The sequence below is a fragment of the Callorhinus ursinus genome, unplaced genomic scaffold (assembly GCF_003265705.2).
Source record: "Callorhinus ursinus isolate GAN/ISIS: 27379988/994484 unplaced genomic scaffold, GSC_fseal_2.0 scaffold18, whole genome shotgun sequence".
In the NCBI taxonomy this organism is placed as follows: domain Eukaryota; kingdom Metazoa; phylum Chordata; class Mammalia; order Carnivora; family Otariidae; genus Callorhinus; species Callorhinus ursinus.
Genome location: NW_027397080.1, coordinates 18,142,762 through 18,165,276, shown reverse-complemented (window position 1 = coordinate 18,165,276; position 22,515 = coordinate 18,142,762). Strand labels below are relative to the sequence as shown.

Genomic DNA, 22,515 nt, shown 5'->3' with positions numbered 1-22,515 from the left:
TGATGAGATCCGTGGGTGCTTCTCCTCCCTTCTTCTCCCCCTCTCTACTTTTGACAGCTTCCCAGTTTTCATTAATGACATTCTTTTTTTTTTTTTAATGACATTCTTTTTAAAAGAATCTTTGCTGTCTTTTCTAATGTGATTTTGCCATACCCACGTTGCAAGGGATTAATGAGGAGTAAATGAGCAAGTAGATGCAAAGCACTCAGCACGGTGCCTGGCACAAAATCGGCGGCGCTCTAGGAGGCTCGGGTGAGAGTCGCTGGCCCGGTGTCCCAACATCTGAAAAGCCCGGCCCTCGCCGCCGAGCAGCCTCCCCTTAGTCCCCGCGGCATCGACCCCTCGCACAGCACAGACACGTCCCTGACGCTGACGCTTGCCGTGTCCAGCAGGCGCGGTGCCCGCGGAGCCACCCGCACAGCCCGTCCTGCGGACGTGGAGATAGGGTCGCACCGCCCCACACACCAGCGGCAGCCCAGCGCGACGTCGCGCGCACCCACGGCCCCGCCCCCTGTGACGCGCCTCCAGGGGGCAGGACCGTAGCAGCCCCGCCCAGCGCCTCCTCCGATTGGCCGCCGCGCTGTCACCACGTCGCCGGGAGCTGGCAGGGTGTGTGTGTGTGTATGTGTGTGTGGGGTTTGCTTTGTCATTCGTACCCCCGTCGCGCGCTGACGCGGCCGGCCTGGCCGAACGCTCCAGGATCCGCAGAAAGGGCTCCCGGCGCTGACCCCGGAGGCTCCCGGAGGGGGAGGATGCTGCGAACCCCTTACATAATGACGCGACTGACTGGGGCACATGTCAGCGCAGAAAACAGCACATGCCGCAAACCCAGGCCTCCCGATTTCATACGGTGCTAGTGATAGCGGGCAATGAATATAGCACGGTATGCTCTAGCATGGATTATAATACAATGAAACGCAATCCAACAGTCATGAAGTGTGCCTTCGCAATAAGGCATAATATAGGATGTTATATTTATAGGGCCTATTTATAAGCCTCTATTTAAATCTTTTCTGATAGGCCCAGGCACGCACACAGACACTATAATGATTGGCGCATTCTTCAGTCCTTCAGGGAGGCGGGTTCTCGAGTCCGTTTTGCCTCAGCTGGCCCTTGGATTGGCCGGCAGCGGCGTAGCGACGCCTTCGATTGGCCTCGGGGGCCGTCCGTTGGAGCCGAGGAGGCGGGGCAGGCGGCTGGCTGGTGCTGGGGCGGGTGGGCCCCGGAATTGTCATTTCTTTGTTTCCGAAGGCGGAGGAGGCTCTGAGCCCCCCCTCCCCGTCCCACCCCCTCCCCCCCGGGTGCTGGCTCCATGTCTGTGTGACCGGCCCCAGGGGTAGAGTCCAGGCCCGACGCGGGGCGGGCCGGCGGCGGCGGCGGCTGAGGTGAGAGACGGCGGCGGAGGCGGCGCGGGCACCCGGCCCCCCAGCGGGAGGATGAAGCGGCGGAACGCCGACTGCAGTAAGCTCCGCCGCCCCCTAAAGCGGAATCGGATCACCGAGGGCATCTACGGCAGGTGAGCGGCGGGGCGCCCCCGCCTCCGCCCGCGCGGGCTCCGCGGCCCCCGGTCGGCTGCAGAGGGGCCCGGCCCCGTTATGTAATCCCGACTAGGCCGCACGCCCGCGCCGGGGGCTCTCCAGAGGAGCGCGGCCCGGGGGGCTCCGGCCGGCCCGCAGGGGTGCGCCCCGGGGGCGCGGGGCGTGGCGAGGGCCGCCGTCCGGGCGGGGAGGGCGCGGCGGGCGCTGGCGGAGGAAGCTGCCGAGCAGCCGTTGGGAGCTCCCTGGACCCGCCGGGGGGAGGGGCGGCAAGCCCCCTCCCCTCCCGCGCCCCTGGCCCGAGCCGCCGGACCCCGAGGGCCGCTCCCGGGGCCGCCGGGCCTCCGCTGGCCCCCCAGTTCCTCTCTGGCCTGGGAGTCGCTGGCCTGAATCGGGAGGCGCGTGGACCATATGCACTAGGGGGAAAGGCTGACAAACTTGGGAGCAGACGGTGGCCCCACGGTCCCCGGCCGACTGGGCAGGTGGCCACGTTGCCCGGTCTTCCGCCCTCTACTTCTCTTGCGGGATCTCAGACTTGGCACCGAGGGCTGAAGCCGATACCCCCTAATCATGCCCTGTGACCCCGCTCCAGACTCAGGAGCTGATGATCATTTTCTTAGCAAACATTATTTTGACCATTCTAAGCTGATAGTTTTCTTCGAACCTTTTAAAAGGGATTTTTTTCCAAACTCAAAATTTTCTTTTTCTTCTGGGGAAAAAAAAAAAAAAAAAGAAGGCAGTGTCCCTTTAAATAGAAACTGAATTCGCTGCTCTGAGGGGGAGAAGGACAGCAGGTTCACGGGGCAACTTAGTGACAATCACAGCTTCCTAAGCAAAACTTGTGTACGACCTGTCGTTTTTCTGGTTCTTCTTAGAATGTTAGTTCTGAATGGTACTTGCCTTGATAAATGATTTCGGTGGAGAAATCATTAATTTACAAAGGAGAATTATCAGCATGTGTATATTGGCTTAATTGAGTCTTCGTGGTATTTTACAATTTAGCTCTTTGAGCTGTGGGACTTAGAGAAATATGTGAGGTAGCTGATAACACCCAAGTTGTCACCAAGCTAATGACCTAGTCTTAGCATAACTGTACACCTTGCACATGCAGTTGTTTACATATATGGAAGATTGCTTTTCACAGCAGCTGAGTGATGTAAACATCAGGAATTTCTTTTATTTCAAGTTTAAAAGCATTAGGAAGTCAAAGTAAAAAGTTCTTATGTATATTTATCCTTCTCTATAGATATATCCTTATGTAATGAGCCATAGGTCATAGGAATAATTCATTCATTCATTCAACAAATGTACATACTATGTGCCAGGCCCCGTTCTAGCTATGAGGGTACAGCAGTCAGTAAAACAGGCCAAAATCCAAGCTGAATTAATCAAACCTGACCATTTAAACTAAAAGTGAAAAAGCAAAAACCATTTTCCTACACATTTAATAGGTGGGGGAGAAATGTCTCTTTAAGTTGAAGACTGTGATCCTTTAGGAAGGATTTTTTTCTGCCCATTGAAAAAGATTTGAACAACTTAATAGTGACGCAAGAATAGAAAAAGTGTATTAAACAGAATTGTAGACCAAGGACTTTGAATGGCTGCTAGTCACAGTAACATATGATATACCTTTATAGAAAGAAGACTGGGGATCCCATATTGTTTACATGTGTTGTATTTTGACATCTCTTTATATTTGAACAAATGCCCAATTTAATACCTGCCTGATAGTAACCACTCGGTCAATGTGAACAATGTGAATTCATTGTCTAATGAAGATCTATTATTTTAGTGGTGAGCTTTTGGAATTCACATGTTCTTACCCTAAAGTAAATATGCTATGCAAGTTATTCAGAGTTTTGCTGTAAAATTTTAAAACCCAACAGCTCTCAAATCTGTTTGCCCTTCTCTGTTTGGCATTCTTTAAGTTAGATGTTAATCAAAGACCTACATATATTTCTACCTGTCTTTCCTTTTGGAGCACCATATATCAAATGAATGTTTTAATTCACTTACCTGTTTCTTAGTTTATAATATGGAGTATTGGACTAAAGAACAAGATCATAGTTTTGTTTTTTTCCAATTCTGTTTTTAAAAATATGTTTAGAAATTTTTCCTTTATTCCTAAAGCAAACAGAATGAGTGGGCTAGTTATAAATTATGGTGTTTGAGGATTTGTGAATATCAAATTGCTGTGATCATCGAATTTAACTCTATATTAAATTGTTCTTCATACCATCTGTTACCCATTTTGTTTCTCAACATCTGGCCAATTTTGGTCTCATTAAACAGAGAGCTTTTTTTCTGAGGCTCTGTTGACAGTTTTGATACCCACTGTCTACTGTTTCACAGCATAACCTTTCATGAACATTATTTTCATGTTCTCAGTCTGCACAACTTTTCGAGTCTGGGCATAGCAAGGAGGCAGCTGTGATGAAGAGAGCACTGGACTGTGGGCATTAGGAGACCTGGGTTTGGACGCAGAATCCCAGCTCTGCCACTTTGAGCCCCATTCTCTCATCTGTCAAATGAGTCTTGAGGACTAAAGGAGCTCATGTTCAGTTTGTGAAACTCTTATAAATTCTAGCAGGCTATCCAAATATTATTTACCCTGTTGTTGTTATCACAGTTTAACATGTTTGGTTTATTTTTTAAGGAGGCAAGAGAGACTATAAGATTTGTTGCAGTTATAAACAGAAGTTGAGTAGTCAAAACAAAGGGTCAGTTGCTGCTTGGTCTTGCTGAAAAAAATCCTATTGCTGAGACGCTTTTAATCATGGGCTCCAATCCAGCAACTGTGACTGAGGTGATTGTCAAATGATATGATTATTGTCAGTATAATGACTGTGATAGAATTGTTTCAGGGGCAAGGTAAAAGGAAAATGGATTTTAGACATATCGGCATTATCTACACTTATATGTGTGCCCATTGTTTGAAAATTGAAACGTACATATATCTTATTCCAGTCAAATTAATAATCAAGAATAAGAGAAAAGAAACAGGAATGGTGATGATTTTCTTTTATGCTATTAAGGACTAAAATTCAAAACACATTTAAAAACAATCCGAGCCAGCACAGAGCCAGAGTAGAAATTGAGTATTCAATAAATGTTGAGTGTGTGAGTTAATAAATAAATGAATATAAACTAATTCATCCTGCTCAGTTAAGAACCTGTGTTGTTCAGGGAATCGTGGAGGATACAGGATTAGATATGGTTTCTTGTCTTCAAGGAGTTTACAGTCTAGTAGATCATCATAATGCCCTCTTAAATTTGTATAGTGGTTTTGAGGTTCCAAAGAACTTTGCATTCTGTTCAAGGAAAAATATTTTTGTTGAATTACATTTTAGCTGGCTATTTTAGTTGTTCACCTGATGCATTAACAGCTTTATCTTGCCCTGTGCTATTTTATGGTGAAGTAGACAGTCGCCACTAAGTGAGGGAATATTTTCTAACTCAAATGAGATAAATGTGAAAGTACTTCGGAAATAATAAGGAACGGTTACTAATAAGAGAAAGTAAAATAAATAACTGCACTTAACTATGACATTCCAGACGTCCTCAGGTTTTATGGCAGCGATGCCCTGTCCATGTCTGCTCCTTCACACATGCACCAGACACTCCCAGCAGTAACGTCTAATTACATGCCATGATTCTCCAGGTGAGGTAGGGTTTAGCCACCTGTCACTTTGCCATGTTCCCCACTTCCTTCCCCCTGAGAATTACTGACTTTATAATGGAAAGATGAGGAGATGAGGTGTGGTAGGGAGAAGAGGGGGCAGAGACGTTTATGTTGAAAGCTTCTGGAGTTGTTACTTGCCCAAGTAGGCATAATAAGCATTTTAAGTAAGGCGCATGTGTTAAGCTTCAGGAAACTTTTCTATATCTTTGTTACTGGTGGTTGAAGGAAGCGCCCCTTCACTTGTGAATTTATGAATACTTCCTGTCATCGTGTAGCACGCCACCTGCAGCTTCGAGGAGCAGGACCGTGCCTGCCTCGTAGATTCTTACAGCTTCACACCTTCAGACTAGAGCTGAGGACTCAGGACGTCCCTGGTAGGTAGAATGCCTTGGCCCATCTTTTTTCAGAAAAGAGTTTCCTGGCCTCTGACTTTTGGAATGATCCAAGTTTGCATCCTTCTCAGCTTCCTAATTTCCTTTTTCAGACCCTAGTTGAAATAATCTGATCTCCAGAGATTTCACTTTTCTGCCGTTCCTGCCTCTTTAATTAATGATGTTTCCTAAGCCTAGTTTTAGCTCCTTTGGGCTATGCTTATTAAAGCCACTAGAGGCTGGTCTGACCCTTGGCTGCCTTGATTGTACATGTGTTCTGCAGCCGAGACCCCAGACACCCCAGTGTTGCAACCTCACAGCCTAAAAGCATTTTGGTAATCTTGGGAGGCTTTTTCAGCCGCACTGGACCTGACATGAAAGTGATAGATTCTGTATTGTTTTAGAGGGGTGTTGGGGAAGGGGGTAAGTTTTGACTAACCTTTCCAGGGAGGTGTTTACCTAATCCTTATATTTGCAGTTTGCATGAAATGCATTTGAACAAATCTGCCACACTGGAGTTTTGTACTTAGTTTTTGCCAGTAGTGTGTTACCTTAAAAGAAAGGTACTTTCCTCCAACTCTCATTTATGATTCTTCTTGTCTGAGTACTCTTGGCGGTTTAGTTTCATTAGATGTTTTGAAAACCCCTTTAAATTTCTGCTACGAGTTGAGGCAGGGGAAGGAGGGAACGTGATCTAGTTCAGATTATTTGCTTTAAAGCTTCCTGTTTCATTAGTGATATTCTCCTTTCTCTTTGATTCCTTGTGGCCTTTCTTGAACCTCACTAGATTTGGAGATTGATTTTAATGGTAGACTTAATAGCTTATTATTTTTACTTTCTTGTTCGTTATTTGCCAAATATCCTGGAGCCAGTTCCTGTTCTATAGGCACTTATATGTCCAGAGTCTTTTTCTTTGGCCATTTCTCCCAGATCTTCCCACTGATATTAACCCTTTGGGGTTTTGTGTGTATATATGTGTGTTTTGTTTTGTTCTGTCGTTTTCTAGGCTACCATCCAGGTGATACTTAAGGGAATATAATAAAATATAACATATACCTTGTGGAGTCTCGAGGGTCAGATAGAAATTTTAAACATGGTTAAGAGCTCAAAGTGAAATACTGTGATTAGGTTTCCTTCCTTCCTTCCTTCCTTCCTTCCTTCCTTCCTTCCTTCCTTCCTGTCATGGGGCTCGAACTCATAACCCTGAGATCAAGGGTCGTATGCTCTACCAACTGAGCCAGCCAGGCACTCCTGGGTTACTTTTCTTGATGAAATTTTAGTGTGCTCTTCAAAGATACTGATTACTTTTATTCTCTAGGCTTACTAGATTTGGGTGTAATTATTTTACTTGGATCGTTTTCAAGAAATAGGTCCAGAAGAAAAAAGTTGTTTGCTCAACAAGCTATGTTAAGTATAATGGTACAGACCAGCAGTAGAAACACATATCCTTTGCTAGATGTTTTTTTTTCCATCATGAATTTCTTCAAATACCCAAGGAGTGAATATTTCCTCAAGGTCTCTCACCTTTAGTCACATGGATCCTGGTATTGGAAACTTTAAAAAAAATAACTGTTAGAAGGTATTCTTTGAGGCTTTATATCTTTGACATTTAACTTAACTGATACCAAATTGGCCTCTGCTCATCAGCCTTCCAAAATGCCTATCATCCCCAGACTTGGAAGCCCCTTCATACCACTAACCTTCATTCCTTTGTTTTCCTCTGCTGCTTTTAAGGACAATGTATTTACATTAAGTCATGGGATTGTGACATCAGAAATAATTTATCTCTCATCCATCTCTTCTGTTGCCTTTTCTTTTTTAAAAAGAGGCTTTGCCTTTAGTGGATTGAAATAGTGCAGGTATATCTGTGGTATATCTGTAGACGTCACTAATAGATTTACACTGTTTGAGATCTCTTTCCTTACCTAGCACAGGGGAGGTGGCCAGAAAGAGTCTAGCTCTGGTTTTAAATTGTATTATTACTTTGTTCATCTTTAAAGCACCTCTAAAAACCAAATAAGTTGCTCAGTATTAAAGTTAATATTTTGCCTATTTGTAGTGAGGCTGCCTGAGTTACAGAGAGAAGGAGTGCCATGTTCATGGTCAAACAAAAAGTCCTGTCTCAGATGAGAGAAATACTAAGGCTAGAATCTTTTTTCTCAGATGTAATAAGCATTATTTTCTTGCCTTGCTGTAGGCTTGGCAAGCTATACCTCATGGTTTATTGTAATTATGACTTTTTAAAAAATGAATTATCTTTTTATTTTTGAATTACATGTTTCTCTATTACAATGATCATTCTAGGAGTGTGAATTTCGCTAGAAAGCAGTCTTGAGTTGTCCCATGTTTCGTGCCATAGTTATTTCTGTAAAGAATATTTGACTTTAGGGGGCGCCTGGGTGGCTCAGTTGATTAAGCATCTGCCTTTGGCTCAGGTCGTGATCCCAGGGTCCTGCATCGAGTCTGCTTCTCCCTCTCCCCCCGTCCCCGCTCCTGCTCTCTCTCTCTCTCTCTCAAATAAATAAAATCTTAAAAAAAAAGAATAATTGACTTAAAATTTTTTTCTGCAGCTCTTCATAGTGTGTTTACAAATCAAGTTTATAAATTCATAGTTTATGAATGAGATACTGAGGGTTTATTCTTCCATAAAGTACATCTGCTCATTTTTTTAAAACTTGGTTCTCTTGGAGAATTAAAGAATTATATAAGTTGAATGTGTATATAGGAAAGCATATAAAGAAGGAAAGTAATATTTATTGAATATCTAATGTGAGATGAGAAAGTCCAGTGTGATGGATAAGCATATGGGCTTTAAAGTCATTTGAACTCGACTTCAAAGAATGTCCCCGACACTAGTTGTGTCACTTTGAACAAGTCACTTACTTGCTTTAGCCCTCAGCTTTCTCATCTGTGAAAGGAGGATGGTAAATAATACCACCTACTTTATAGGACTGCCATAAGGATAATTGAGATAAGTCACGTAACAAACTTAGCATCGTGCCTGACACAGATAATTGCTCATAAAGTTATTTGCTGTTACTGCTATTATTATCTTTTCTTCATTGTCTTATTTTGTTCCAGTAAGGATATTAACTTCAGTTTCATATGTGAGGAAACTACAGTTGCCCCAGGTTTAGTTACTTGATAGAGGCCCGTATCTGTCTAACCCTAGAGTCTGTCCTCTCTCTGTTGTACAGTATTGTGCCACTTCATTGTTTCTGAGTGGTGTTTATGTGTAAGAACTCATATGATACTCTCAGACTTTCTGCTACATGGAGAGCAAGTGTCATTATCTTCATTTTCCAGGTGAAGCAACAGGTACCAGGAACCTTTTTTCCTTCTCAAAAAGAGAATCTCTATTAAATAATAATTTAAAAAAGAGTATAGGGCGCCTGGGTGGCTCAGTTGGTTGAGCGACTGCCTTTGGCTCAGGTCATGATCCTGGAGTCCCGGGATCGAGTCCCACATCGGGCTCCCTGCTCAGCAGGGAGTCTGCTTCTCCCTGTGACCCTCTTCCCTCTCGTGCTCTCTATCTCTCATTCTCTCTCTCTCAAATAAATAAATAAATAAAATCTTTAAAAAAAATAAAAAAATAAAAAAATAAAAAAAATTAAAAAGAGTATAGTTATGACAACAGTGCAAAATGTGATTGGACCGGGATCCTATTGATCGATCGAGCTCTATCTATTTATCTGTTGCTTTAAAGGACATTAGTGAGGGGCGCCTGGGTGGCTCAGTCAGTTGAATATCTCTCTTGGTTTCAGCTCAGGTCATGATCTCAGATCAAGCCCGGTGTCAGTCTCCATGCTGAGCAGGGGGTCTGCTTGAGATTCTCTCTCTCCCTCCCCCTCTGTCCTTCTCCCCCAAAATAAATAAATAAATCTTTTAAAAAAATAAAGGATGTTAGTGAAATAATTACTGAAACTTGAATAAGGTGTCTAGATTAAATAATAGTAACATATCAATGTTAATTTCCTGACTTTGATTTTAAAAAAAACAATAAAACATATATAGGGAGAGAATGATATCAAGAACGTGATAAAATGTTTTATCATTTGTGCATTCTGAGTGAAAAATATAAGGGAACTCTTTGTACTATTCATGCAACTTTTCTGTAAGTCCAAAGTTATTTCAAAATGAAGAGTTAAAAAAAATAAAAGTAACATACTTGGTATGCAGAAATTAACACGGTAGTGTATTAGCATAATGCACCAGACCTTAGTACTCCTGCCCTGGGATGATCACTGTTACATAATTTTTAAGTATCATTTTTTTCTTTTTTTCTATATAAGCAAACGTGTGTATTTCTTCCTTAACAAAAGTACGATTCCAGTTTACATAAAAGTTTTTTGGCTTCTCTGCTCACTTAATCTCTTCTCCATTTCTTTCCATGGAAATGTATTCATTTGCTTTTTTAGCAGCAGCACAGCATTCCACGTAGGATTCATTTCTCTGCGGTCTCCAGACTCCTGCTTTTCTGTGCTTTTTCAACAGTGCTCTGCAGCCTCTCACTTCCTGGTTCCTCAGGTTCCTTTCCTATGAAAGGGTAATAACTGCCCTGCCTATTTCACAGTTGTAAGGCTAAAATGAGATAATTAATATGAAAGCTTTTGGAAAAATTGCACATATGATGTAAGTGTAAGGTGTGATTAGGTAGATGATTAGTGCTGCTGAAAATATGAAGTATAATCCTGTGGGTGGTTCTCTTTCTCCTCATGTGCTTCTGCAGCCCCCCATCCCAAACCTCACAGAGTCCACACTGTCAAAAGTGGTGTGGTTTGTTTGGTTGTTTTAGATGAAAGTGTTTTTGAAGCAGAATTTCCAAAACTCTAAATTCTCCAATTGTGTTAAGTTACAGTACCTGTCCTTGATATCTCTGCAGTCTATGTGATCCTTCTTTTTTTGAAGATTTATTTATTTATTTTAGAGAGAGAGTGTGCGCATGGGAGGGGGGTCGTCGGGAGGGCCAGGGGGAGGGAAAATCCCAAGCAGACCTTGCACTGAGCTTTGCACGGGGCACGGGGCTCGGGGCTCGATCTTACCACCCCCAGCTCATGACCCCAGCCGAAACCAAGAGTTGGTCCAAGAGTCGGTCGCTTCATGGACCGCGCCACCAGGCACCCCACCACACAATTCTTAAAAGCTTTTTTAAGTGATTTCTTATTCTAGGTTTTCTTTATTCTTTCTAAATTGGGCATATTTTACACTAGATTTGTCATTGCAGTGGCTGTGTGTGTGTGTGTGTGTGTGTGTGTAATTGACACTCAAAAGGTTCTCTTGACAGTCTGCAAGAGGCCTAGAATAGAAAAGAGAAATAAGGAGTAGCTTAGGTCTTCTCAGGCATCCTCCTCTCTGGATTGCACACCAGGAGGCAGGTGCAGAACCTAGCAGCGGGGGCGAGGCCATTTTATCTTGATGCTGTGCACAACTTTCTGTAGTCCACCATTTTTCAGTTATTTTTGTCTCAGGACCTCTGTCCACTCTGGGTTTATATGGGTTATATCTATCAATATTTACTGTATTAGAAATTAAGACAAACACATTTTAAATAATAATTACAAGCTGATATAAAAATAATAAATCCATGAGAAGAGTGCTGTGGCTTTACATTTTTGCAGATTTCTTTAATGTTAGGCTAAATAGAAGACACTTTGAGAACCCCCACTGCAGGCCGAGCCAGTGGCAGGCAGGCCAAATGGAGTGATAGTCTGGTACACAGAGCAAGGCTGATTAGATTCATTTCTTCCTATTGAAGACCACAATTGATTGGGAGCAGGTACATGGTAATCTTTAGAGCAGAAGCTGTATTTGTTTCTTTTGTTGATGTTGCTTTGTTCAGATACCCTTCCCAGTCATCTGTGCATGATTTCTCTACCTTCATTTTAAGTGTGTACTCTGGTAAAGGCCTTACTGTCAATCCTAAATACTCTTGTGCATTGCAGGTCATTCATTCAACAAATATTTGTTGAGTTTTTGTAGTGTGCAGGGTGCTCTGCCGGGCACTGAGGATAAAGTAGGGAACAAAATTGGCAGCTCCTTTGTTCTTGTGGACTTTACATCTAAATAGTTAATTAAATAAAATACATTTATTTATAACCGTGATTAAATGTTCTTACAGTACAGGATGGTATGTGAGCATATAATGGGGTAATAGTCTTTACTTTGGGATCAGGGAGGCCTTTTTTAATGAAGTGATGTTTGTGTTGTGTGCTGAAGGATGAGTATAGTAGCAGAAGTGCTTCATTTGGTTAAATTGTACTTAGGTGGGGATCTTGTCTGTGACTCAGAAAAGTAAGAAAATGGAAGAATCAACCCTGAACAGTGTTCCCAGCTGAGGGAAGGAGAACTAAGGGTTTGGAGATAAGTATTGATTATTTAAGTAGATAGTTGTTTTCTTTCTGAGACACTGTGGAATTCAGAGGAGGTTCCGTGACAATGAGAAGTTTATACCGTGGGCCAGTACTTCTCAAGTTTTAATGTACAGACAAATGGTCTAGGGATCCGGTGAAAATGCAGGCTTAGATGAAATAGGTCTGGGATGGGCCCTGAAATACTGTTGTTCTAAAAACCTCATAGTGATGCTGATGATGCTGGTCCACGGACCACACTTTGAGTAGCAGGACTATAATTACACACAATTTGATTTCAGTAGGAATATGGGCTGGACAAGAGGCTAGATGAATATTCTAGAGGTGATGTGGAGTACGGAGAGGTATTTGATAACAGAGAAGACAGCAGTTTGGTGTAAGAAGTATCGTGCCACATACTGAAAGCTGAAAGCAAATTCACGGTTGCTATTCCAGAGAAGACAGGAAAGCTAGGGATTGAGATAGACGGCCGCTGGCACAGCCAGTGAAATCTACAGTCATTTCTGTGGTGAGGACCAAGTGAACTAAAAGGCCATTAGTCTGCCTAGGGAAAAGGTCAGGGACTGAGGATTGATGGCCACACTCCTGGTAATTATGTGGGCTCCAAAAAATGATCTACATGATAGCAGCTAGTGGTACTAGAAAGAAGGTGCACTTTACTTGGAAAAAGAAAAATGTTCAGTACTACTTCTCATTAATCACAGATGATTAATCCTTAATCCATAGGTGAAAAGTATTGCCAAATAGATTCAGGTTAAAAATGGTTGTAAATGGCAAGGGTAGAAATAGAATGGAGGAGGGGAAAGAAACATAGTTAATAACCGCTTTGAAAGAATCACCACCATTAAGCCTAATAATCACACATGTCTCTTCTTAATTTCACTGGCATCCAGAACAGAAGCTTATATGACCATCAAAAGACATTATTGGTCTGCCCTCGTTCGATTATATTACTATGGAAAGTATCTTTTCATTGTAGTTACGCTTTAAATTTTTGTTTAAGATATTTTATAGTTATTCATAAATGTGTTTGGATCAGAGAAAGTAACATCAAGTTATGAACCATGTTGTGAACTGTGTGTATAAAAATATTTTATATTTGATCACATTCTCTTCATGGTTTAAAAGAAATATTTTGGAATGCTATAATGGCTTAAAACCCAACTTTCTCTCCCCGGTAGAACGTCATCTCTTTGGATTTGGCAAAATCTTATGACCTTCAGAACATGGAAGGAAAGGAATTAGGGTACTGATAAGAAGTCATTTTAGGTTACTTGTCTTTTAACTTTTTTGCATGTACCTATAGAAGAATAATAAGCATAATTTACTGATACAGAGGACTAAGTGAATACTGAATCAGGCAACTGTTTTAAACTTTCTAAAACCATGAAGGCAGAAATGAATCAATAAAATTCAGTACTAGTCCTAAAGTAAAATCAACTTTTTTTTAAAAGATGAGTAAAGAATTATTTATTTATATATATTTAAAAGTGCGGTCAAACACATAATGTAAAATTCAGCATCTTAGCCATTTTTAAGTGTACAGTTCAGGAACAATATATATATTCACATGATTGTGCGACTAAGCTCTAGAACTCTTTTTGCAAAACTTGTAAAATCTAATTTGTTAATTAGGTTGCCTCTTGATTTTTAGAGGCAGGCCCACCTAAAAGGGGAGCCTGAGGAAAGTTGAGGGTATGGCATATGTTTGTGAAAGGTCAAGTTTCCTTAGATATCTGTACTTCTAAACTGTGACTCAGTAAGAGCTGGGTGTCAAGGAACATGAAAATATGAAAGCAGTTTTTTTTAAAAGAACTGAAATATATAAAAAGGAACTCTTGAAGTCACAGACTTGAAAAAGAGTAGTCATTGTTACAAAGATGATCATTTCTGTATTGCCTTTGGTTTAAATGATTGGGCTCTTAAAAGCTATTCAGTAGGCTGTCATTCTTTGGATAATGCTATCTAAATAGTGCAACAGAACATTGCCTGCTAGACTGGGATCCTGCCATGCCTTGGGAGCATTTGCGGCAGAGACAGTTGGTAGTACTCTACCTTCTCCACCTGGGGAGTGGTGATGACTGCACACGATGATATACTCCCCACATCTCATTCACCTCATCCAGAAGCAGCCCCATGGGGAAAAGTGTTCATTGGAGAGGTAAAAACATTTCCATATATGCCTAGAAACAGTTCTAGAGACAAGAAAAAACCTTTCAGTTTTAAAGCCAAGCAGCTTGAAAATCTAGTTTGAAACTAGATTTGTGTTCCCAAATGCCGACATGACTCAGCTGTTCCTTCTAGTAAAATACGCCTTGCTCTCCACTGGGTCAGTGATGGATTTTTAATGGGTGAGAATGAGGGCCCCATCTTCATTTGGCTAATATGATTCTAGTGAAATGAAACTAAAAGGTGGGACTTGCCTGTTTTCTTCTGGTTTGCCTTGAGTTCCTTGAGTGTATAGCAAACCTCTTAATTAAAACTTATTATCAAGCCTTAAGAAGTTCTACCAAGAGTTAGTATTAGAAATTGCCCCTAGCTGCAGATAATGTCTCATTATGCTACTGTATCATCAATGGTCATACCTCTCCATTCTTGACATCTTTTTACCCTTGTGGCTTCAGAGGGCACAGAAAGAATCCTCAGTGCTGGATCTTGCTTTTGTTGTCTGCTGCCCCCCCCAAGTTTATAATTTTTTGTAGCTTATTTTAATATACTTAAAAATGATTTATTAAAGTCTTGATTTTGTTGTTGATGGCGTATATTCAAACAGCTAATGTAATCACATCAGTATTGGAATGTTTGTATTACAAAGCAGCATACAAGGCTGTGGCCCAAATCAAAGTAAATTTTAGGTATTTCCAATCTATATCTAAGAAAACCTTTTTTTTTTAATGCCTAAACTTAACCTGCTCCAGAATTGACTGGGTTAAGGACATAGAATTAGGGGCTTATTAGTAAGGGGCTTATTAATCTGAAGGCTTCTATTTTCTGTTGTATAACTCATGAACTAGAAGAGTGGACTTTGAGATTTTAATCCATGTCCTTACCTTGTTTTGAGCCACTGCAGTGGTTAAATATGTGTCCTGCCTGGCTTATCAAAGTCTGCTTCTACTTAACATAAATCCAGAGGGAGCTGGAAGCGCACATTTACATCTTAGCTAGAGCAAGGCTAGGATACTTTAGAATTTTTTTCTTTAATGTACATTTTGTGTTCTCACAACCCATAGTAGTAATTGGCAACTGCTCCCTATGTTAGTTTCTTTCTTTTTTTTTTTTTTTAAGATTTTATTCATTCATTTGAGACACAGAGATACAGAGAGAGAGAGAGAGAGAGCATGAGCAGGGAGAAGGGCAGAAGGAGAGGGAGAAGCAGGCTCCCCGCTGAGCCAGGAGCCTGATGTGGGGCTCGATCCCAGGACCCCGGGATCATGACCTGAGCCGAAGGCAGACGCCCAACCATCTGAGCCACCCAGGCGCCCCTCCCTACATTAGTTTCTATTTGGGGATGTCATTTGGTTAATACAGGTGAATACTACATAGAAAGGCAAGAGGAGAAAAGAGGGAAAAAGACAGAATCCTTCAAGCATGTAGAGATGTGCATCAAGAATTTCAAAGACTCTTCAAACAGATATAGAGGGGTGGGCAAACAGCAAATTCGAAGGCTTTCAACCATGACATTTTCTTCTAATGAAGAAGAGCTGGAAAGCTGTAATTTTGAGTGTTGCAGTATTTTAAATCAGACACTTAGCACATTTTAAAATAATGGTGAAATGTAAAGTTTTTTTCCATCTTAGATAGAATTAAACATTTTTGGTCATCATCTTACTTGGATAGTTGTGGGTCTCAGAGTGAATGGCAGAGCTTTTAAAATTTACATGGGTCATAGCGACATTCCCCTCTGTCCTTTATCGCCGTTATTTTCATGGTATGTGAAGATATTTTTGTCTCTTAAAGAAAAGAGTGCATTTTCTTTTTCTAGTGCCTCACCAATGACCTTGAATTAATTCTTTATTTTTATGCTTTGCAGTACATTTTTATACCTGAAATTCCTGGTAGTGTGGGCACTTGTCCTCCTGGCAGATTTTGTCCTGGAGTTCAGATTTGAATACCTGTGGCCGTTTTGGCTTTTCATCAGGAGCGTCTATGATTCCTTCAGATACCAGGGACTGGTATGTTTATTAATATGTTTTTCAAATATAAGGGGTTTACTTTTCTAAGAAAATCTTCAGTAACTGATGATAAAAAAACCCGCTATCAAATCATTATACCTTGCCCACCCTTCTCTACCATTCCAGTGAAAAGAAGGGGAGGGACAAAGACCTTGGGAGGGAAACAGAGTAGTGAAGGAAGCAATAATTACCCAGCCCTACTCTGAAGTATTTCTGGAGCCCTATCACCATGTTAGTGATTGGGATAGAGTTAGAGCAGTGGTTCTCAAACTTTGTGGTCTCAGGGCCCCGTTAAATTCTTAAAAACTATTGAGGATTCCAAGGAGCTTTTATTTATCTGGGTTAGATCTATCCATATTTACTATATTAGAAATCAAAACTGAAAATAAATTTAAATGCTTATTAATTCACTTAAAAATAATAACAAGCCCATCACATGTTAATGTAAATTACATTTTTAAATGAAAAATAACTATATTTTCCAAAACAAAACAATTAGAAGATTGACTACATTTTTGCAAATGTTTTTAATGTCTGGCTTAATGGAAGGCAGCTGCATTTTCATATCTGCATCTGAACTCAGTGGATTGCAATATCACATATCATGTAGCTTCTCGAAAAAGCTACCTTAGTCCTAAGTGAATGAGCATGAAAAAGGCAGATGCCATCTTAATATTGTTAGGAAAATGGTGTTGACCTGGAAGACCCACTGACAGGATCTCAGAGACACCCCCCACACCCCCCACCGACCCTAGGAATCCCCAGACTATGTTTTGAAAACTACTGGGTTAGAGCAGGGGCATTGGCCTGGGCTTATTCCCCTGGTTGATCTGCAGTTCTCTTGTGTCCTGTGGCTACACCTTATACCTGGAACTCTTCCACTCAGAAATCCGGAGCCTCAAAAAGATGGCTTTGGGCTCATGTCCTCTTGGGAATACCTAGTGGTGTGTCCAGAGAAAGGCTGCATTATTTAAATCCTTAACATCAGCATAATTCTTACTATCATGGTTCATTTGTGCTCCAACAGCCGGTTCTTCAAGAATGAGGCTCTTTAGGAATGTTTTAAGAGGAGAGAGGAGCCTTTTCTGTGTTAAAATTCTAGTTTTAGGTAATCCACCTTGAGTCCAAATGAACTCATTGGGACCCAACTCAGCTTTTTCTGGTCCAGTTCTTCTTGATTTGAGGACATAAATAGGATTACTTTTTAATATTGAATTAACCTCTACTTTTTACATAGTGGGTTTTATATGTTTAAAATTCCCTGTTGTCACTTGCTCTGTAGTTCTTGCATGGCAGTTTCAGAGATTTTGCTCAACATGCTTTTAATAATGTGTTTGAAAATAACAGGTTCTAAGATGAGTTTTTAATTTTGTTTTGTTTTTTCCTTTAGGCCTTCTCAGTATTTTTTGTTTGTGTAGCTTTCACATCAAATATAATATGTCTGCTGTTCATCCCCATACAGTGGCTTTTTTTTGCTGCTAGCACATATGTATGGGTTCAGTATGTATGGCACACAGGTAAGTCTTAATGGCTTCTTAGATGGATAGAAATCTTAGACTCAAACTTTTTTAATGTAATGATTTCTTTGACTACATTATTTAGAGTTGAGTTTAATTTGGACATTTTTTTTAAGATTTATTTATTTATTTTTGCGTGCTCATGCACACACGAGAGAGAGAGAGAGCACGAGCGGGGTGGGGGGAGGGGCAGAGGGAGACTAAAACTCCCCGCTGAGCAGGGAGCCTGATGCGGGACTTAATCCCAGGACCCTGGGATCATGACCTGAGCTGAAGGCAGACACTTAACCCACTGAGCCACCCAGGTGCTCATGTGGACATTTTTTCTTTTTTAAAGATTTTATTTATTTATTTGAGAGAGAAAGTGGAGAGAGAGTATGAGAGGGGGCAGAGTCAGAGGGAGAAGCAGACTCCCCACTGAGCCGGGAGCCCAACATGGGGGCTGATCCCCGGACTCCAGGATCATGACTTGAGCCAAAGGCAGAGGCCCAACCAACTGAGCCACCCAGGTGCCCACCATGTGGACATTTTTAAGTGGCCTTTTCCTAATAGATTATACCTCTAAAATATATTTTATATTTTTTTCATTATTAAATGAAAAGTTTAAGCCTTTATGATTTGACATCTCAATTGTAGGCATTTCAATGACCAATTCTTATTATGAAGATTTTTTTTTTTTTTTAACTTGAAGTTTAGGTAGACTCGTAAACAGTGATGTTCCACATAGGAAAAATGTTCCTGGAGTTTCAGCTTTGAAAGGAATGTTTGAGGTCGTTTTGTTGAACCCTTATTTGGTATAAGAATCCCCACAGCATCCCTGACACATAGTGGTTTAGTCTCTGATTGAAAGGCCACAGTGACAAGGAACTCAGCTTTTGGGGCAGCTGTAATAGAAAGTTCTTCCTGATACTGAGCCAGAATTTTCCTCCTTACACTTTTGACCCAGTACATTTTGACTGTTTTTGGGGCTTGTTTATCTCTTAGAGGATATAAGGAGGCTTTCCCCCACAAGCATAGGGAAGTGTACAACACTTTGCCTTCAGATTCAAGGGGTCTGCAGACCATCCCCTCAAGCCCCAACACTGCATGCCTGCATTAGAGCCACACGAAAGGAGTATGGTCTCCCATCCATGGTTAACATTTTTGTAGAGATTTAAAGACACTGTCATATCCTCCCAGGCCTTCTTGTCTGTAGGCACAACATCTCTGGTTTCATCAGCTTTTCCTTGTATGTTATTTGAAGCACTTTCACCATCCTGATCTCCCTAGTTCTTTAGTGGTTCTCTTCACCAAAATGTGCTGTTTCTGGTATGTTCTGACTAGAGTGGAGCCACACAGTCCTCTCCCTTCTTCCTAAAGCTAACATGACAGTTCCTGAGTCTCCTTTCCTCTAATTAAAGTGATTTTTTCATACTTTAGTTTTTCCTTGTATTTTCTTGTCCTGGGTCTTAGTTTCAAGTGAGTTGCCATTTACACTTGTCATTCTGTCTAGGTCTCAGTTTCTTCTTTTTTTTAAAGATTTATTTATTTATTTGCGGGGGAGGAGCAGAGGGAGAGAGAGGATCTCCAGCAGACTCCCTGCTGAGCAAGGAGCCTGACATGGGGCTGGATCCCACAACCCTGAGATCATGACCTGAGCCCAAATAAAGAGTCGGCTGCCTAACCTACTGAGACACCCAGGCACCCCATCAGTTTCTTCTTTGTCATAAGATGGTGGAATAATCTAGATAATGTTTAGGGGAGCCTTCCAGCTTAACAATCCATGACTCTGATGAACTATAATGATTTCCTAAATTACTTTAATAATGTCTTAGTAGTTTGGAAACAACAACTCCTATAACTATTAACAGAACCTACTGGGAATGAGTTCAGTGGGTAACCCACAGGGCAGCAATGAAGCTAATATCATAAGTGATAGTGGCCTCTCTTTAGCCCTAGGCTCAGAAATGTTGGAATAGCTAAGTTGTGAAGTATGTTTTAATTTGGAATGATTGATATTCAAATAAACAAAACAAAGCAAACTTTGTGTTCTTATTGGGCCAAAGAGATCTAAGTACAATTTATATAACTTGGGAATAATTTCTCTTATCATTTGTTAAAATTTAAAATTCTTAAGTTTATTAGGAATCGTTGATGCAATTATATATTGCCACAAAAGAATGATTATATTATATCATAAACTTCCTTGCTGCTGTTAAGAGGGAAAAAAACAGAATACAAAACTGTATGTACAACATGACTCACTTGCTTAAAAATATTTTCAATGTGATTTTGTTATTTGGTAAGTGTAGAAAATACAGGTATTTTGTCCAAAAATTTCTATTTTTTTCTGTAATGTGCTTATTATATATATGATAACTTCAGAAATTAATATAGGGAGTTAGAGAATATAAATTTTTGAAAATGCATTTTGCAATGAATTTGAAAATGCATTATCCTAAGAGTTGCTATTTGTCTTCGTACACTGTGAAAATGCCCCTTTTTTTGTATGTTAAATCTATAAGAATGGTTGAGGCCATTCGCTGCCTTCACAGAGCTTTTAGCGTTTTCTTACTGCACGGACTAGGTCTAAGGGGATTTAAGTTCTCCTTAGGAGCAGACCCAGGATTATCTCTGTGAACTTGGGCCCAATTTGTATAAACCCTGGCCTTACTTTACTCTTCAGTATGATAAGGAGGTTGGACTAAATGATCTTTGTAGTTCCAAGATGCTATGATTTTTCTTTTGTTTCATCCCAAAGATCCTTAGTAAAAAGCTATTTAGTCCTTCAGATCACTGATTTCCCTCTCCTGACTATTCTCTCGTCTATAACTCACTTGCCTTAAATAGTCTCAAAGGAGCTCTTTCCAGAGTTATTGGACCTCATGCCTATGTAGTCCATCTTCATTAAAAAAAAAAAAAAACCCATTATTAATCATGTCCTGACATAGATAGACCTAGCCTGCAGATTTTGATTCTAAAAATCAATGAAAATTACCTCATTATTTGTATCTTATTTATTCTATTGCAAGTTGCTTTTTACTCCCTTGAAAATTGTTTTTATATTTTATTTTATTTTTTTTAAAGATTTTATTTATTTGTCAGAGAGAGCGCGCGTGCACAAGCAGGGGGAGCGGCAGGCAGAGAAGCAGACTCCCCACTGAGCAGGGAGCCCAATGTAGGGCTCGATCCCAGGACCCTGGGATCATGACCTGAGCCAAAGGCAGATGCTTAACCGACCGAACCACCTGGGCACTCCCAAAAACTGTTTTTAATTATAAAAGAAATATAAGCTTGTAGTTAAGAGAAAAAAATTGTAGAACAGGGGTGCCCGGGTGGCTCAGATGGTTAAGCGTCTGCCTTTGGCTCAGGTCATGTTCTCCAGGTCCTGGGATTGAGCCCCTTGTCTCTCTGTCTGTCTCCCAGGTCAGCGGGGAGTCTGCTTCTCCCTCTCCCTCTGCCTTTCCCCCTGCTTGTACTCTCTCTGTCTCTCTCTCTCTCTCTCTCAAATGAATAAATAAAATCTTTAAAAAAAATTGTAGAACAAAACTTAAAAATGTCAGAAACATTTCTTTGTGCAATAACTCATTCTTCAGAATTTATTTTTTTTACATGTTAGTACAGATCATTCTTTTGAAATGCTGCATCATATTTTATTATACAGATTTATCATAAACAGTTCTCTGTTGATACACATTTAAAATAATTCTACATTTTTTTGCTATTGCAAATAATAATATAGTGAATATTCTTATATATTCATTCCAGGGCCTTTTTTTTATATTTCTATAGGGTCAATTCCTGGAATTGGAATTGCTGGGTCAAATGTATAATATTTTAAATTTAATTATACTGACAAACTGTCTTCTAAAAATGTTGCCCCAATTTATATTTTGGCCAAGTATGAGAATGACCCCTTTGCCTTACCCTCCCTATATTACCTGTCTTTTAAATTTTGCTTATCTGATAGGTTAAAAAAAATGGAATCTCATTTTTGAAACATTTGTATCTCCCTAATCAGTGGTGAAGTTGAGCATCTTTTCATATGTTTTTTAGCCATCTGTATTTTTCTTTTATAATTTGCAAATTCTTTTCTTCAGTTGTCTTTTTATTGATTTGTAGGTGTTCTTTGTATGGTAGGACTGTGACTCCTTTCTTTTACATATTGTAAATATTTTTTGCCAGAATGGTTGTCTTTTATTTTTGTCTATGATTCCATCGCATCTTTTGTCACATAAAAGCTTTCAGTTTGGATCATATTCCTTTTTATTTTTAAAGGTATATTTATTTATTTTGAGAGAGAGAGAACATGAGCTAGAGTGTGGGGAGGAGGGTAGAGGGAGAGGGAGAGAGAATCTCAACCAGACACTCTGCTGAGCGCAGAGCCCGACATGGGGTTTGATCTCACGGCCCTGAGATCGTTACCTGAGCCAAAATCAAGAGTCGGACACTTAACTGACTGAGCTACCCACGTGCCCCTGAATCATATTGCTTTTTCATTAGTTTGAAGTCTTAATGAAAGTTACTGTAGTTGAGAGAACAAAGTGATGGTTGCCAGAGGGAAGGAGCATGGGGGGAGGGGCAACAGGGGTGAAGGGGAGTGGGAGGTACAGGATTCCAGTTATGGAATGAGTAAGTCACAGGAGTAAAAGGCACAGCATAAGGAATATAGTCAGTGATATTGTAATAGGGTTGTGTGGTGACAGATGGTAACTACACTTGTGGTGGTGAGCACAACATAACATATAGGGAGGTTGAATCACTATGTCTAATGTAACATTGTGTGTCAACTATACTCAAAAAAAAAAAATAAGAAAGTTACTGTAGTTGAACTAGTCTCCCAAACAACCCATCTGTTATGTTAGTTTAATGTATCACTGATGCTTGTCTC

At 40.7% G+C, this 22,515-nt stretch overlaps 1 protein-coding gene across 1 annotated transcript in view; it reads left to right on the top strand.

Moving 5' to 3' along the window:
• The first annotated feature begins 985 nt into the window (after window positions 1-985).
• MACO1 (macoilin 1) overlaps window positions 986-22,515 on the top strand; it is a 58,395-nt gene continuing 36,865 nt past the window's right edge. Inside the window, exons 1-3 of the mRNA XM_025856579.2 lie at window positions 986-1,516; window positions 15,987-16,128; window positions 17,519-17,645. Of these exons, the coding sequence (XP_025712364.1) occupies window positions 1,437-1,516; window positions 15,987-16,128; window positions 17,519-17,645 (349 nt within the window). The 5' untranslated portion in view covers window positions 986-1,436. The remainder of the gene's footprint in view (window positions 1,517-15,986; window positions 16,129-17,518; window positions 17,646-22,515) is intronic.